At 38.2% G+C, this 18,208-nt stretch overlaps 2 protein-coding genes and 1 pseudogene across 2 annotated transcripts; 1 reads left to right on the forward strand and 2 right to left on the reverse strand.

The window, feature by feature from the left end:
- Positions 1–6: 6 nt before the first annotated feature.
- On the reverse strand, positions 7–3,085 carry LOC121760204 (annotated as a pseudogene).
- A 2,074-nt stretch (positions 3,086–5,159) lies between these two features.
- LOC121762655 (protein transport protein Sec24-like At4g32640) lies at positions 5,160–15,275 on the reverse strand. The gene is made up of 26 exons (XM_042158609.1): positions 15,155–15,275; positions 14,989–15,055; positions 13,915–14,887; positions 13,336–13,548; positions 13,072–13,146; positions 12,814–12,912; positions 12,021–12,132; positions 11,650–11,777; positions 10,829–10,948; positions 9,890–9,970; positions 9,547–9,624; positions 9,368–9,460; positions 9,209–9,263; positions 8,851–8,927; positions 8,474–8,545; positions 8,266–8,349; positions 7,933–8,052; positions 7,776–7,844; positions 7,335–7,412; positions 7,109–7,247; positions 6,724–6,885; positions 6,232–6,377; positions 5,963–6,142; positions 5,758–5,846; positions 5,637–5,668; positions 5,160–5,486 (listed from the first exon to the last, which is right to left on the reverse strand). The coding sequence occupies exons 3-26, from the start codon at positions 14,815–14,817 to the stop codon at positions 5,380–5,382; spliced, it is 3,312 nt and encodes a 1,103-aa protein (XP_042014543.1). The 5' UTR covers positions 14,818–14,887; positions 14,989–15,055; positions 15,155–15,275; the 3' UTR covers positions 5,160–5,379.
- A 1,128-nt stretch (positions 15,276–16,403) lies between these two features.
- Positions 16,404–18,032, forward strand: LOC121762383 (mitochondrial phosphate carrier protein 3, mitochondrial-like). The gene is made up of 5 exons (XM_042158248.1): positions 16,404–16,785; positions 16,910–17,315; positions 17,386–17,600; positions 17,696–17,820; positions 17,905–18,032. Exons 1-5 carry the CDS (start codon positions 16,510–16,512, stop codon positions 17,942–17,944), a joined length of 1,062 nt encoding a protein of 353 aa, XP_042014182.1. The 5' UTR covers positions 16,404–16,509; the 3' UTR covers positions 17,945–18,032.
- The last annotated feature ends 176 nt before the right edge of the window (positions 18,033–18,208 follow it).

Raw genomic sequence — 18,208 nt, forward strand, 5'->3', positions numbered from 1 at the left:
TAAGTGAACCCCAATCCCGAAGGATTAGGGCAAAACTACCGCACCGTGAGGCCTGTGACAGCTTCACAAAATGGAGGTTTCGACCGTCATGGACTGGCGGTGGAGTCGGTCGGCCCTGGCTCATGCGGATTTCGAGAAAACAAGATTACAAAAGTATCATATTTTATAAACTGTTCCAACTTCCAAAAGAGCAGCATTAGGAATGTTGAGTGCAACTGGAGGCTCCCTACAGTTCTTATTAAGAAAAACATAAGTCGTTACCAGCAGCCTCTTGAACAAATTTGAGCCCTGCCTCGCCATCAAATGGGACTGCCCTAGCTTCTGCGAAACCGGCATTCGAATTTTAGGGCTCTCCGGGGGAAGCATGAATCGAACCCACTTCCTGTTCCCGCTGTTTGATGGAGCATCCAGAAGACCACGTCGAGACTCGCCTACTCCCACGGTCGAAGAGCATTCCCTCGAGCTCATATATGCGATGGTGATCAGACCGTTCCCGTCGTTTGACGGGGTACCTAGAACGATCATCCTACCTTCGGGCGAATTTAATTATTCGTGGTCGTATTCCTCCCTCATGATGAACTCTCCGATCGAGCGGATTATATCGTCCTCGAAGTCATCCGTGTCCCTGACGTTGTCGTGGTATCCGTATTGCACTATGCAGCGTTACATTTTGTACTCTTTCGGGCCGACTCGGCCTATGAGATACCGCCTGCTCTCGTGGACGTACGGCACGGGAGAAGCCTTGAAGGTCACAAACACCACAACTTGATGAAATGCAGCAATATTTGAGATGAAATGAGTGAAGAAGGCAGGGATTCCCGTGTCGACATCGGAGTAGACGAAGCCAATACCCGGCACCCTGGAAACACCGAGGCTAGGACTATAATCTGTTAGCCACTCGATCGATACCTTGTTCTCTACATCGGATTCATACTTCTTGAGAGTGCCGTAGTGCCAGGCGGCCATGTTCGACATAAAGAATACGAATAGGATGAACAAGCACCACGCGCCATGAAAGAAACTCGTCAATGTTGACGTAAGATATATCGCCTCAACGGAGCCAAAGAAGAGCAGAAAAGATACTGATGCAAACAAATGCTTCTCCCAGTACAGAGCAATCACGAGCGACATCAAGCAACTCGTTACCAACAAGCACGTAGTAACAGACAATCCTGCCATCAGAAACGACGAGAACAACGACTAAGAAAAGGTCAGTAACATGCAAAAATGCTACAAGAGCCATACCTGTTGCTCTTGCAAGCTTTTATGTATCATGCAAGCCAATGGTGAATGCTATGCTCAAAACCATAAACAGCCAGTTTGCGTCGGGAACATAGACTTGCCCGAAGATTTTATTCTACGTGTGGACAACTTTTACTCTGGGGAAACAGTCGAGCGCCTGACACTGGTGTATGATGGAGAATCCGGCTGTAATGGTAGCTTGGCTTCCGACAGCCGAAGCAGACAGCGACAACACAGCAAATATATGCTCAAGATTCTCTGAAAAATGATCGTTTCAATAATACGATAAGAACCGACGATCCAGCTATCACAGAAGGAGATATGAGGAAAAATAAATCTTACTTCTAGGTATGGATTCACTTAGATGAAATGCACCATCGGCATGAAGATTCTTCGAGATGAATGCAGCTTGTCCAGCATATGTTAACAAAAGGACAGGATATACGAAGCAGATGAACGTTATCTGCATCAGTGGAAGAGTTCTTTGTTCAACTACAAGAGACCAGTATGTATCCAAGTTATACCTACCTTGATAGATTTCTTGGAAAAGTGGCCTAGATCAGCAAACATCGCCTCCGACCCTGATAACACGTGATCGAAAGGAATAATTACTTCAAAGTGATTGTCGAATGGAAAAAGAACGGTTTTAGTAGACTGATCCAACCTGCAATGCATAAGACAGTGCTGCTTAGGAGTTTCCCGTGTCGGAGATTAAATTTCCTCAAGAACCTCAGCATGTACACTGGGGAGACAGCACGGAGGATCTGGGCATCGTAATGAATAATGTTATAGAGGCCGGACCCGCTGATGATGAGAAGCCATGTGATGATGATTGGGGCAAAAAAGCTCCCAATTCTCTTCGTTCCGTGATGCTGCAACATGAAAAGGCCAACCAATATGGCACATGCCACAGGAGCTGGCAAATCTGGATACATACGGAGAAAATCAGGATGTTGGATGGATATCTTACAAAGTTGAGACTACTAATGTTCGAATCGAACCATGCAACGACTTACATTTCTTGAAGGCATTGGCCACATGGTCCTTCCTTTTGTCTGAATAGAAAACTGTGAAAACAGCTAAAAACTTTTAGTTCAAAATTATAAATTTCTTGTTTCTTCCTATGTATGCATCGAACTCTTACCTTGTGATACTTCCGCCAATGAACGTCCAAGACCAGACGTTGCTGATAACACTGCACTTGCACACGGATTAAGATTAGTTTTCTTGTCTTATCAGTAGTAGTATGTCAATGACTTTATCGAACAAAGGCCAACCAGAAATTGATGGTCGAAGAACTGCATCGCTTCACCGAGCAGAGCAAGGAATAACAGCAAATAGTGACAGCTTTTATACTTCTCTATAGCCTTTCTAGCTTTGTTTTCTGGTTTGCCTTGGGATGGTGATGAAGAGACCTCGTCTTTCATGAGACAACATCTTGCTCGATCCGCTATTGGATGGAATCAACCACACTTTAGCATGCCTACAGAGCAATGAATATAACGAAAATGGACCACCTGCAAGGATCAATGAAGTCTGAGTTTCAAAAACTCTATCCCGCAGCTCACAAGAAAGTCAAGATCGTTACCTTCTCCATAGTCATCGACCTTCAATACGGTGAAAGAATACTTCAGCAAGGGAATGAGGGTGAGGGTCCAGAAAATAAACTAGAAGAGTTCGTGTATCTCATCTGGCGATGAAATGTCCCCTGCGTCAATTGTTTCGAATACATACAGGGGAGCCGTGCTCAAGCGGCCATATATTACACCAAGGCTCTGAAACGACAAAACGAATGTCTGCATCCATGTTTCTTTCTGCATATCCACGATAAACAGATCGATAGTTAAAGTCCAATACTAATAACAATCTCAAATCATAAGAAACAAATAGAAATCACAAGAAGAAAGGGAAACAGACTTAGTATCACATCATCCTAATAGCAGAAACAACAAGTTTTGTATAATATGCATGACATTGGAAACTTTTTATGTGAAAATATGTCGTATGATTCGTACTTACAGATACTTGAAGGTAGCTCCTTCCCATTTATGTAAAAAGTTTCATTCAAATATGTAACATAGGAAACACTGTATCATGTAATTTCCTGACGATTTTCAAGAACGGACAAGAAATTTATGTGCTCATCATTCAGCTATATATACAAGTATATTAAGGTGAAAGCCTTTCTCAAAATTTAGGCATACTTGAAATTTCTATACCTAGAGATGAAACCTATGATCCTAAGCTGAGCCAAAATTTAGTACTAATTGAGGCAGATATTTAAATTGACTACATATATTAAACTCATGGCTCTAACATATCAGCAATGAAGTAAATTAACACTATATCTACTATGATTTTCCCAGCAGTTAACTATTACGATACAATAACTTTAGCAATTCATAATCAATAATCATCCACGATAAAAAGGAAATCTATGCTTGCATATGCACACACATCTGGAATTTCTTGCAAAAATAAAATCTTAAAAATGGGAAAGTTTTCTTGTAAAGAAAATCCCAGAACAAGTTACTATAGAATCAAGAAAACAAAAAAAGGGTTCAGCAAACTTACCATAGAATCAACAGAATGGAACTAATCGCCATAGCATCCATTAATCACATAGACAATAAAGAATGGAACTTTATTGCAAAAGAGAAAAGCCCAGAAAACAATTCAGCCAACTTTCTTCATCCAACTATTTTGAATTTTTTATCTGACATCAAATGTTTGCTTATTGAGCTAAAATGCTTATGCTTTTTAAAGGGAGGGAGATATAGACGAATATATATATTTATGTATGCGTTATGTTTAGATTTTTGACAATTTTTGTAGTTTTATCTATATGTGCATGCATGACTATAGGGTAAGGTTGACTAAAGAAGAATATTAAATGTAACAAGATAGTGCATATATCTGTATACACATATTTGGGCTTCAATGTTAACACTCTTTTATTAAAACGGCAAATAGTCTTTATTTGAAAGTGACAAAATTGATTTGAGATAAGTTTCGAATGTTGTATTGAAGAATAAAGTACTTCCTCCTTTTCTCCATAGTTGAGTCATTTTTTCCATATTGGGAAGTTCTCTCATAGTTGAGTCATTTCCCTATATAGTAACTTTTTTCTCTCTCTTACCTTATTTTCTCTTACTTTATTCTCTCTACTTTATTCACTTTCTACTTTATTCCCTCTATTTTTTTCCCTCTCTTACTTTTTATCTATTTATTTAACACATTCAACATCTCTTTCTTAAACTCCATGCCGAAAAGTTTTGCTTCAACTATGAAGAAACGGAGGGAGTAGCAATTAACCACCTTCAAATATACATGCAACTCGAATTGTGTAGCATATTTTCTTAATAAGAATTATCTACATTTAGAATTTATTACTATATCTATAGTATGATTTTTAATAAAAAAATTATCTACATTTAGAATTTATTACTACTATATCTATGCCGTGGATTGCTTTGTTTACTTTATATTCTCTCTGTATTCATTTCACTTGCTTTGTGTTTGTTGTGAATTTCCACTTTTAATTTCTGATGGGCATTGTTTCCATTCGTACCATTTAAATATTAAGAACAAAAATTTTGTTATATGGTTGGCAAAACCATAACCATATAACAAAAATTAATATACATTGTGATGATGGAGACTTTAATTTAGCATTAATCAAGGGAAAATTTAATAACCATATGGTTTAGGTCACAGTTGAAATTTAATATTTTTAGCTTAAAAATTGATGTTATAAGACAAGATATAAGAGCTACTGTAAAGCCACATGCATTTCAAATATAGTATCTAATTCCATTTATTGTACAATCTCTCTCACACATCCAATTAAGTTAGACTATATGCACATAAGTTAGATTTAAAATTTTGATTTACAGCTATATCAATCACCTTCAACATTAAATTACCAAAAATGCCATCTCTATACAGTAAAAAATGGATGATGTGAAGATCAGCAAAACATACTCATCTCAGTTATATGTAACTATATCATTCTCCTCTATATAAAATTCAACAAATATTTTCTTTTTTCAGCCAAAAAAGGACTCTACCAATGAAATTTTATAGTTTGTCAGTTTCCGGCAAGTGTGTTTCTCTACTCAGAGGTGATCAGAACTTTCAAGCCTTTTTCTTTTGGATTTCGCTGCGAATATGTGCTACAAAGTCTGCATATGCAGCTCCGCTTGGCATACGATCTTCCACCATGTTCGACAAAAACATCGCCTCTGCAAAGAAATAAAACAAGCATATAAATCTCCTAAGATGAAGCTGTCTTATAATTCCACAAAATAAGCAGTGTTGTTTTCTGGTAAGAAAAAAGGCCATTGAACGAAGGAAGCTGAGCATTTCAGGAGGATGAGTTTGTGTTCGCTAACCTGATGAATCTCCCTTTTTGCAGAACTTCAATCTGCAAGTCAGAGAAGAAAAGTGAAAAAAATTGCATCAAAATGAAGTAACGTATCAATTCCCTCAGATAAGGATAGGACATCTTCGTACCGGAGGTAGGAACACCTCTGCCGCCTGATTTCATTTAGAACATCATTTAGCTTCTTTGACAACGGATTATCATATTGCTGTAACATGAACTGAAAAGGGGAAAAGAGAAGGCATAAATTTCTAGCAAATAAATGAGGAATTTAACAGTATAATAATGTACATATGCAAAAAAATGTATATTCAACTATCAAGCATGTAAAAATACCTGGTTTGAGATTTCTTCAACTGATGATATACCAAAAAGCTGTGTCAAAATATTTTGCTGAACCGAAGCGCCAACATATACTAAACAGTCTATCCCATTCTCAAGAAGATATATTCCCTCATCAGATATGTGAATGCTGGAGAGTGGGATAATAGCAGGAATAATAGAATCCTCCGATTCCTGACATTCAATCATTTAGAAGTGAAACAAATTATACATACATATATATATGTGAAAACATAATGATACAAAATAAGGTAAATACAAACCTTTTCATCAAGGTCATGAATGGCTATCATCCTAGGGTAAATCAATGGAATGACAGAGGGAGTGGGTAGAGGTGAAATGTAATTTAACCAAAACGATCTCTCATCAATTCTTCCATCAGAGCTCAATCCATGGCTTTTGAGTAAAGCTGGAAAAGATGCAATAAAAATATTATACATCGTACTCTCACACAAATGGCTGGGAAAGGAATCAGAAGAGAAGACTTTGATAGCATATATACGGTCAAATTTAAGCAAGCAACAAAAATATAGTGATTCTGTCCACATTTTTATGCCGTCATCGATTGATATGTATTCAGTGGTATCCTCATTCATATTCTCTTCTTCAAATTCATAACATTCATCTATATTTTATAAAATATTATCCATAATTAGCAGTATATCTTCTTTTAGTATCTTCCTTTTTCTCAGACGTATCCGAGAATTTTAGGATAAATATATGCTAGTTGTAGTCCTGGATGACAGGAATCTTACCTAGGGTATAAAGCGGCAGAAATTTAAGTGCTTCTGGCATAAGTAGTGCAGAAGATGATTTGGTAGCGCAAAACTTGCTGTAGGAATGCAAAATATTGATACAAACTTTTGTTGCTTTATCTTTAACCCGAGATAGAGGAGCTGAAGTCATTTCCTTGGCGGCTGTCATATTAGAAGAATAAGAATAGAAAAGTCAGCAAACTATATTGATGGCTGTGTATAATCTATGAGAACCAAAGATTTACAAAGTGCATAGTAGTTTAATGCACCATATGGAAGGATGAAAGGAAAGAGCAGGCACTTAGTTGACACTCAAGAGACAAACAAGCAGAACACGAGATTCTTGCAAACACAAAAGAAATAAATCAAGAAATAAATTAATTACCTTGTTTCAAGATGCAAGAAAATAGGGTGTCCAAGTCGGGAGCTACGAACAGACTAGTGAGGTTGTTGGTGCATGGCAGATACAAATTTGAAACTCGAATTCTTCTTTGGCCATAAATGGTGGTGTAAAGAAGAGCACACTTAAAAATCAAAATGATATAGTGATTAGATGAGCATAGCTTTTCCAACCAAGAACAAAAAGAGAAATCTAAGGGGGATTAAAATACCTGAAAAGAACACCCTGATTCTTCCCGCAATTTGTCATTGTGTTTTAGGGACACCATTATAGTTTTGTCACAGTCAATCTGCAAACAATAAATTGATGAGTCGAAGTCATTGAGAATTTGTGTGACACTGTAGCAGTAAACAGAATCTCTATGTATTTAAAACACAATCCTCTAAAATTGAATGTATACATGATAGAATTGTCAATTTATCATGCCTATCCCATCCAATATGCGAAGAATGAATAAGCAGACACTGGAAATTGAGATGGAGATACGATGTTGATATTATGTTTTTTCAGTTTTCAGTTGGATAAGCCAGGACATGCAACGAATTTCTGATCTTACTTGTTAATCACCACCAGGACCAGTAAAGAAAGATGTAAAGAAAGAGAGATGGATATTATATACATAATTTATCTACATGTAGAGAGAGAGACATACAGCAGGAAAATCCACATCAGCTGGGTTGCGATTGTAGTAATTTCCAGAATATTCCTGAACTTGAATACCCTACTCAGAAAATACAAATTTGTGTTTCCTCAGAAACTTTTGTATGACATATATATAGATCAAAAGTTCAAACCTACTAGAAACTAACCTCACTGCATCTCAAACGCATTACTGCTTCAAATCCTTGAGGCCTTGTGACATTCCACCGAAGATCATTAGAAAGCTTAGCAAGGTCAGAAAGAGCCGAGAAAGGATAAAAGTAGTACACCTGGAGAGGTAAAAATATCCATTAAATATTTTTCATCTCTGTAACTTCTGAAGAAGTGCATCTCAGTCTTCAGTATTGCAAACAAAATGGTTGTGAGGACCTATGAGTTTTATACTGGGTTTATAGATTATATTATTGTTATCTATAGAATGATACTCAAGGTACTCTTATACAAATACAATATGTTTTGAATCTAAATATCTAGTAACATACCTGCCCTCCTGTGGTTCTTGGAACAACAGAGAGAGAAGCAACATCTACATATGTTTGAGTTGTGATGAACAAGTCAACACAGACCTGAAAATGTAAGTGTTAAATGCATGATAAGGACAAAGATGTAATTGGTTACAATTGCCAAACGAATTCTATGGTAGTATTTTGCTGACATCGTTTTTGTTGTTGACAGATAGTTCAAAGTTACCTGGAACTCTGCAAATTCAGTGGCCATGTTTTGGAGAGTTTTGTCCATTGGCTGGAGTAACTTGTGAGGTTCCTGATATTGGAAGAGGAATGCAAGTCATAAATCAATTAGCAAGTGGATGCACCACATATGTACTTTGCGATGCACCCAGACAGATAGAAAGCCAACCGACAGATATGAACAAAACACCAATGCATGTTGTTATGAATTAAGCGGCAGTTATGAATTAAGCGGCAGTTGAATTGCCTAAAACAACATACAGAATGCTAAAACTTGTGAACATTAATGTGTAGATGTTTGCGCAAGTGCAGAAGTATGTATCAGTACATGAATCTTGAGAGAACAGAGTGCTAATGAAAACTTTATTACGGCATTACCTTTTCTCCAGCTGATGTATTACTTTTTCCTTCAGCATCTCTTGCAAAAAGGGATCCAATACCAATTGATGGCAATACTGCAGCATAATGAACAATTATATTGACCGAAGTTAGAAATTACTGATTCAACATATTGGAACCCTCAAATGAACCAAGACACGAGAAATTGAGCAGAGCACTAGTAATGCTATAAAGAAAATACAGACACACACACATGTCTATGTATTAACAATAATAAAATGCATACAAGAGTCTAACAATATAAAATTATTAAAAGCAATAGTAAAGTAGAACATGAGTAGAAGACAATGTTTAACACATCTTCACCTAATGTTTGTATTCATGAATATAAGCTTACTTGATTGGAAAACAAGAAGTTTGCCTCCAGTACTTTTAATTGCCAGGAAAGCAGCCTATGGTAAGACAAAACAACAAGGTTCATTTTTGAGGCCACACTCTGAATAGATGTCATCTGCCACATACAAAAACTGAATTACTATATATAACCTTCTCTTACCTTCGCTGCAGCCCCAAATGCTGAATCAGTAGTTCTATTATCCTGAAACATTCCAGGTATGCTATCCAACAATATCTCCAAATGTTCACGGCACTGATTTATAGAGAGATAATAAGAAGCTGAGAGCGGACAGCTTTTTTGGTCACATGTAATCCACACAAATTTGAAAAGGAACCAACCTCAGCAAGTTGAACAACGATATCACTTGTAAGAGGAGTATATACATCTTGTACATCAGGAACTATGAGTATAGATGGCTGCACGGAAACAGAACAGATAAAACTGTTAGCATATTTAGCAGAAGCTATTAATTCAATAGTGATAAAAACCACTTATCTGGCTCAATGGTTAAGTAGACCAATTAAGTAAGCCTAGGGGATTTCAAAACCAGAGAAGTGATAGACCATATAACACTTGCCAATTATGTATAAAGCAAGCCTCCAAGGTAAAGAGGCATGAAGGTTTTTAGGAAAAAAGTAGCATATTCAACTGATAAGTAAAGGCTGGTAGCTCTTAACAAACCTGCTGTTGTGAACATTTTAATTTGTAAAAGTGGATCGTGGAGTCAAATGTAGCAATGGCCACCATGGTTCGAGGACCCTCCTGCAAGAAAGAAGGCTAATTAATGCCAAACCATGCTCGTTATTCTCTTTCTTTGGGAAGCCAAAATGTAACAAACCCAAGTAGTCTTCTTATTTCTCAGTGCAAAATAAAGTTCTATCTTAGCCACCACAATACCTTGGGATGGTTAACTAGTTATGTAGTGAGATGGCAAAGAAACTATTTGATTGTCCTAAAGCTCTTGGGAGTTTGTAAGTTTCACACAGTCAATCCCTGGCAACCACTTCAATTTCTAAAGGGAACATTTGGATAACTACCAACAGCAACTAACCACATAGTCCCTAGCAAAAAGGCTGTTGCAGATTTGGAAGGTATTAAGACGGCTTGGAGGCTAAAATAGCACATAGGCACCAAACTGGGTGAGCCTTGTTCCCTTGGCCAATGTGTTCAAAAAATTTGAAGTTCTAAGCTAAATTTTAAGTTACTTCCACATTTTAAAGCACAATGTTACTTCAAATGTTAGTTTTAATCAGTAATGCAACAACTATTCAATATTTGTGTCTTGGTACTCTCTTATATATCCTTCATAACAAGGCAAAAACAAAACAAAATTAATCAAATGAAAACTTTACAGAGTCCAGAATTCATGAAAAAAAATTTGAGGTTTCAGAGTTAATTATAAATCCAAAAGACAAGATGACAGGATCATGGTAATTTTGTTGGGGGACAGCCGATTTCTATAGTACTATTCCTTTTCCCATTTAGAATTGTAACTACCAGTTTCATGAATTCCAGATAAAACCGTAAACGCAAAACTTATGTCAAGTTAGAATGAAAAAATACATATTAGACTCATCAAATGTTAGATGCCAGATAGAGAATGTATAAGAGGGAACTTACAGGAAGGTTGGGTATAACTTGGCTAATTGCACTGCAAGCCGCTGCAGTAGCACCAGTCTGTATGGCATGCATTGATACGTCAACAAGGAAGAAAAACACTGCAGGCATTGGATCTCGCACCTAAATACGTCGGAAAAATGCAAGAGGCAAAAAAATTAGTGGCCCAAGAGAAGTGGTTTTCAGGATCTCAGCAAAGTTAAATAGAATGATGAAGTAATTGTCACAAAACCAAGTAGATGGAGCATTATAGGGTTAAAAATGTCACAATTTTGAAGTTGCAAAGGAAACGGTGGCCGTACAATGTAAATTCTATAGTTTTAACATATATATGCATGTTCTTCAAAATTGCTCTACTTGAGAAACATCCAGCCCACTGCCATATCACATCTCACTATGGAAATATGTAGCTCAAGTTTGATGACCAAAATTAATGCTTCATTACAACTTGAGAAAGATGTGCAAAAAACTCAGGCGCATCTGAAGGAGCTTTTGACTTGGATATTCATAATTTCACACAGAACAAAATAGTTATTTTAAGTATTAGGTATTATAATGGAAATACTTCTCTAAAATGACTTGTACCATGAGAAGGACCTTCCAAATTAATTTTGCAATTTTCCAAGTACTAACTGATCTACACACTAGCCCTATTGCTGATGTAGCACAAGCAGAAGGTAGTTGACAGGAATATTATCAAGATCAGAAATGCTCTCTCAGCACCAGTGTGTCCCAATTGTTACCTATTTAGTAGGAGTACATTTTTTTATCACATCCATATCAAATATCTTGCTAAACAAAAGGACAGATCTCATATGTCTAACCATGTATTCCTTAGGAGCAATGAATTCAACAGTTCCCCTGCATAATTCAGGTCTTTCGTCAGCATCTCTCCGATGACCATCTGGACCCAAGTTGCATTGATACTCATGTGGAGTTTCACCAGTGAATCCTGCCAAAAAAAGAGATATTGTAACAGTGTAGATCCATTAGGGCCCACCATTACAGCTCATTAAATTATACTCATAATAATAATAATAAAGTGGGTCCCACAATCCACTAACACTACTTTAACTACCCTTCTCCTCTCTCTTACTTTACCAATTGTGCATTAATTATCGTGCCATTTCAATTGCACATATTTTTATGGGACGGAAGGAGTATCAAACAGACATTCAACAACCATGCTTCTTACCACATAAGTTACAAATGAAGCGTTTCCCTTGATCGATAAACTTCATGAAAGGATTGATGTAACCCTTGCAACGGGAACATCTAACAGGGCCACTTTCACCAAAATCAACAACCTACCAAAGCTTTCAGTGAGCGAATGACTGATGATATTAACAGAGGGTAAGCTCTGGAAATAAGTAGGGACAAGAAAATTGCGCAAGAAGTTCTATTAAAAGAAGACCAACAACCACTAAATATGGGGGATAGAAGTACGGTAGATTAAAGAAAATTTCAAGCATCAATAATCCCTGAAAACAATGAGGAAAATAATCAACACACTTCCAAACCAACTGGCATGTACGAATCTAGATGTGGATGGTAAATATAAGAGTTTCGGTTTACTAGATGGGTGTTTTTAAGTGCCATTAACATAAAGGAGTTGGCAGGAAGGTGAATGCATTTTTTCTTAGATCTCCAGTCTAAAACCTCAAACGCCACATGGAACGTGTGAATGAACATCTTACTGGGTCCCTTTTATATGAGATTTTGAGAAGGTTACTCATTGGAAGCTCAGTAAGATGATAAGTTAAAAGCTACATTGGTGAAAGTTAATGTCTAATGATGGTTTCTATGGCAGGCCAGTTCTAAAACATACTTTGTTCATTACACAATGTGATTGTTGCAATTGACAAAGAACTCTTTTTTTTAAATAAATAAACTCACACAAGAAAACTAATCTTTTTGCCACCATCCACTACAAAGAAAACAAGAAAGAAGTGCCAAATATTATTAGATAGGGTAAGAATTTTTCTTACATGGATGGGTTCCTCAGACGGATGTGGAAGAGCTAGGGGCTGGACCAATAAAGCCAACTGCATTTTAGACGTTGACAGAAGATCTACAGTACATGGAACCTAATAAGCAGAAAACACAGGCAACCTTTTTATGTGCAATACAATAACAAGGATAGAGGACCAACTATAACAACTAGTCATGATAAAACCTTATTTTTAGGGAAACTAGTAGTGAAGAAACTAATGATAAGATATACAACTAATAAGTCATTTCAATACCTGATTTAAAGTACATCTCATGTAACGTGGGCTGCAATTCCCATTGTCTTTGACAATATAAGTACTTGTTGCGGGCTTGACAAAGAAAGGATCAAATATAGGATTAGATAAAACTAATTATCTCATGGGTAAACAAATAAGTTATTATCACTTAAATCAAGAGATGTCAAATTGCTAGCTTGGACAGTAATACTAGACCTAAAAAGTATAGAAGAGTTTAACAAGAAATTGCTAGGTATGCATAGATAACAAATTACAACATACCGGAGGAGGATTTGGGTGATTATCCATATGAGTCTCATGCTGTATAACAGCAGAACTTGAGCTATAGGGAGGAATGTGATTGGCATCAACTTGTGATGGATCGGTTTGACCCAAGGCCATAGATTGATTTGGAAATGGTGGTGGGCCTGGTGGCATCCCAAACATTTGCTGCTGCTGTTGCATAGCACCATGGGTGGGACGAGATAGACCCACCTACAAAAGACTTAATTTAAGGGACAACTTAAGCAATATTTAGTAATTTAATTGTACATTGTAGGTAGCATAATACTATAATTTAGTTGAAATAGACAACCACATTATATATGGAAAACCTGTCTTTAGTTTTATCCTACAATAAAGAACTGATATAATGGTCACATTGAGACACTATATTGTGAAAAGCTTTATTAAGTCACATAAGTGCTCATACAACACATTTATTCAGCATCAGCTTACCGAAGTATGACTCTTCAGGCTATAATAGATAAAATAAAGAATATTGAAAGAATGATAAATAATAAATCTTCTTGAAAGGACAAGAGTATCAAAATAGAACCACTGTATAATTCAAAAGGTCACCTGTAGCGGTTGCTGCGGCCACGACTGCATGCCATGAAGATGACCTGAAGATTGAACTGTTCCCTGAACTGGTGGTGGAGTCAATGGACCTGGACGAGGAGGCATGTTTGATGAACCTGGAAACGTAGGACCCCGCGGGAAGGTTGAAAACGGGGGACCTGGTTGACCTACAGAAGACGATACAAAAGTGGGTGGACCACCGAACCCAGGACGAGTTTGTAGAGGCTGAGAAGGCGCCTGTGATGACAGCATAGTGGGAGGAGGAGGCCTTTGCAGATTACTCACTGGAGGAGGAGGCCTTGACCCACTTTGCATCATCCCAGGGGCAAATGCAGGTGGTCCGTTACCAGCTGGTCCATTGGAGATCATTTGGGGTGGAGTTGGAGGTCCCAATGGTCCGGGACGAGGAGCAGCAGGTCCTCCAATGGAAGATTGCAACACCCCAGGCGGGGGAGGTCTTGAAGCAAAAGGAGGAGGCTGAGATGCTAGTGTAGGGCCATTCGGTCTAGCAGGCATCGCATCTGGATGCAATGTACTCTGTCCTGGAGCCACAGGAGGTGCTGAACCCATCGATAACACCCCAGGTGGGGGAGGTCTTGAAGAAAAAGGAAGAGGCTGAGATACCGGTGCAGGGCCAGCCGGTCTAGCAGGCATCGCATCTGGAGGCAATGTGCTTTGACCAGGAGCCACAGGAGGTGCAAAACCCCTCTGAAACGCGCCAGATGGGGGCGGGCGTGGTTGGCCAGCAGCAAAAGGCGGTGGCTGTTGACCACCGCTACCGGCATTACTCAATTCCTGGTGGTTAGACTGATTAATCTGTAGGTTTTGTAGGTTATTAGCAAGTGCATTAGGGATATGATTGGGAGGAAAAGCCCCCGGTCTCGGCCCTCTCGGAGTAGCCATCAATTCAGCAATATCCTAAAACTCTAATCAGTAACAAAATGACACTATCTCACACCAACTGAATCCGAATCTACACACCAAAAACAACCGGCAAAAAGCAGCTAAATTAAGAAACAATCACCACAGCAATTCACAATGAAATCAAACAATGTACCACCAAAATAGCCAAACCTGCGACAGGAAACCAAAATTCTAGCCGTTGCAAACAGAAACAACAGCTTCTCCCCCAAAAATCGATCTGCCAAACTCAAAAAAAAACAGAATGATTGAAATTTGCAGCATTAACTAAAAATCCAACTGAAAAAGGCAATGTAATTAGCTTCCATCAAGTAGTTACCGGAGTAGTGAACTGCAGCAGTTGTCTCTTCGCCGGAGAAGGGTTTGGATTGAATATTGATGAATCGCAGCGGCGTTACGGACAGACAACGGAAATGCAACAGCGGTAGTAATATATTTTCCTGAAACATGAAGAAATATTTCAACGAAATTGATGACTATATATTTCAACTATATTGATAACGTGTGGGCCTGTGATTGGTGGAGGAAAGCCCTCTGACCTCGAAATATATTTTATAAATAAAATTCGAATAATATGGAATTTTGGATTAACTGCAATCAAAAGTAGTAGTAGTACTAATTTTAGTCTTCTTTCCCTTTTTGATCCAAAATTGCGTAATACAAGTAATTGGATTTGTAAGATATTTTCTTAATTATTCTCAACGACGCGTTGTATTGGTTAATTTTTTGTCGTCAGATATTTGCATAGGCAGGCTTAACAAATTTTTTCACATGAAATTCGAGATCTAGTGTTGACCCAATAGAAAGTGAGATGATGGACCATAGTGAACAATATTTAATTATAACCAAAGTCACGACGTGGAATATGCCGGTGGATATGCAACAATTTTTCATTTACTTGATTGAGGGTGTCATTTTAGCTGGGACGGAGAGGGTATTATTCTATGGAGTATTTAATAATTATAGAAAATTTATTTGAAATTATATATATACTATATTTTTTCTTAAAAAATATTATATTATCATAATATTACAATAATACTCTCTCGTTGAAAATAGTTCATTTTTATCATTTTAGTCTATGGACTTCATTCTCTACCTACAATATTAAAATCGCCTTTTCATTTTATCACTTCATAACTTTAACAATTCTATGTTAAATTTGTTTCTTTTCCAAATTCTCTATTTTAAATGAACAACAGGATTTTAAACTTATTTAATTAATCAATTTTTGATTAAATAATTAAATATGTACTAGATATGTAAATTGTTATGCGCCCCTTGATCTGAGTATGCTAACACACTTGCTTGAATTTGGAGTAAATGAGTAATTATTTTTCAAGCATGCAACAAGGTATGAAATCATCGCAAAATTTTATGATCAGAACCATGATTTTTAGTTTATAGGTGTATATTATAAACGTAATTTTATTTCAGCATTCGGTAATTATTTAATAACGGAATAAATCATACTTAATTCTCAAAGTCAAAAAAAGCAGTCCAAATTATAGGGTAAATTAGTTTGAATGGTAGAATTAGTGAGCGAAGGCGCAAATGGAGGAGATAAACAGTTATCACCCTTGATATTGTAACCATTTATTACCACCAATCCATGCATATATTAACCATCATTTTCCTCAATTAACATTCTTAATTCTCAACGATTAATCAAAAATGGTGTTCCCAGATATCCCATCACGGCAACCATGGATCCCCAGTTTCCTCTACCACACGCACACGCACACGCCGACGCCGCCAAGTTCGGTGGAGACCAAGAAAACGCCAACCCCCGAGAAGAGCCCGAGTTTCATGATCCCGGCGCCCAGCGACAACAGGATAGCCATGTTCTCGCCCCAATACTACGCCGCGTGCACAGCCGGCGGCATTTTCAGCTGCGGCCTCACTCACATGGCCGTCACCCCACTCGATCTCGTCAAGTGCAATATGCAGGTCCATCATCCAATCGATCTTGTTCTGTGAAAACGTGTCATTTTAAGTGAGTCGTCTCAGAAAGGAAAACGAGTCACTTTAAATGAGACAGAGGGAGTTATCTCTAATGAAATTTCATTTGCAGATAAATCCTGCAAAATACAAGAGCATAGGCTCAGGCTTTGGAGTTCTACTAAGGGAGCAAGGAGTGAAAGGCTTCTTCAGGGGATGGGTGCCGACACTGCTCGGATACAGCGCGCAGGGAGCCTGCAAGTTCGGCTTCTACGAATTCTTCAAGAAGTACTACTCTGACATTGCTGGCACGGAAAACGCTGCCAAGTATAAGACCTTCATCTTCCTCGCAGGCTCTGCCTCCGCAGAAGTCATCGCCGACATTGCCCTCTGCCCCTTTGAGGCTGTCAAGGTCCGCGTCCAGACTCAGCCCGGCTTCGCCAAGGGCCTCTCCGATGGCCTCCCCAAGTTCATCCGCGCTGAAGGAACCTCGGGCCTTTACAAGGGGCTTGTTCCACTCTGGGGTCGCCAGATTCCATGTAAGTGTCTCATCATCATCATCATTAGACATTTCGAGCCTCTCCCATTTTAAATCGATCAAAACTGCAGATACAATGATGAAGTTCTCCACCTTCGAGAACATCGTTGAGGCCATCTACAAGAACGCCATTCCGCTACCCAAGGACCAGTGCAGCAAGAAGTTACAGCTCGGAGTCAGCTTCGCAGGTGGATACATTGCAGGTGTATTATGTGCTATCGTTTCACACCCTGCTGATAACTTGGTTTCCTTCCTCAACAATGCCAAAGGAGCAACAGTAGGCGATGTGAGACTACTTTCATTATCCCAACCAAACCACATCATCATATATTACTTCTGTTGCAATAGTTTTGAGCATGGTATTCTATTCCCTGCCTGCAGGCTGTGAATAAACTCGGGATAATGGGTCTGTGCACACGAGGCCTCCCTCTCCGTATTGTCATGATCGGTACCCTCACTGGGGCGCAGTGGGGCATCTATGACGCGTTCAAAGTCTTTGTTGGCCTGTAAGTCTCCCTATCCACCCTTCCTATCGTGATACCCTTTTTTCTCAAAACATCCGATAAACAATACATGGTTTCTCATTTCAGGCCTACTACCGGTGGCAGTCCAGCTCCTGCAACAAAGTGAGGGCAATTTAAGTTAGATGGAATTTAAAAAACATTTTTTTCATCTTGACTTATTATTTTGCGGAGGCACTACCAGTCTTTCTCGAAGCAACCGAGTAGTAGTAGATGGATAGATAGATAGATTCTGAATAATTTTGGCACTTACAAGCTGGGAAACATGATTCTTTCTGCTTCTGTAACACCACCAAAAGCCAATTTTCTGTTAGTATTAATGTACTTGAGTTACAATTCTCTGTTCTTAACCATGTCTACAAAAACTTGATCA

Source organism: Salvia splendens, chromosome 13 (genome assembly GCF_004379255.2).
Source record: "Salvia splendens isolate huo1 chromosome 13, SspV2, whole genome shotgun sequence".
NCBI classification, from domain to species: Eukaryota; Viridiplantae; Streptophyta; class Magnoliopsida; order Lamiales; family Lamiaceae; genus Salvia; species Salvia splendens.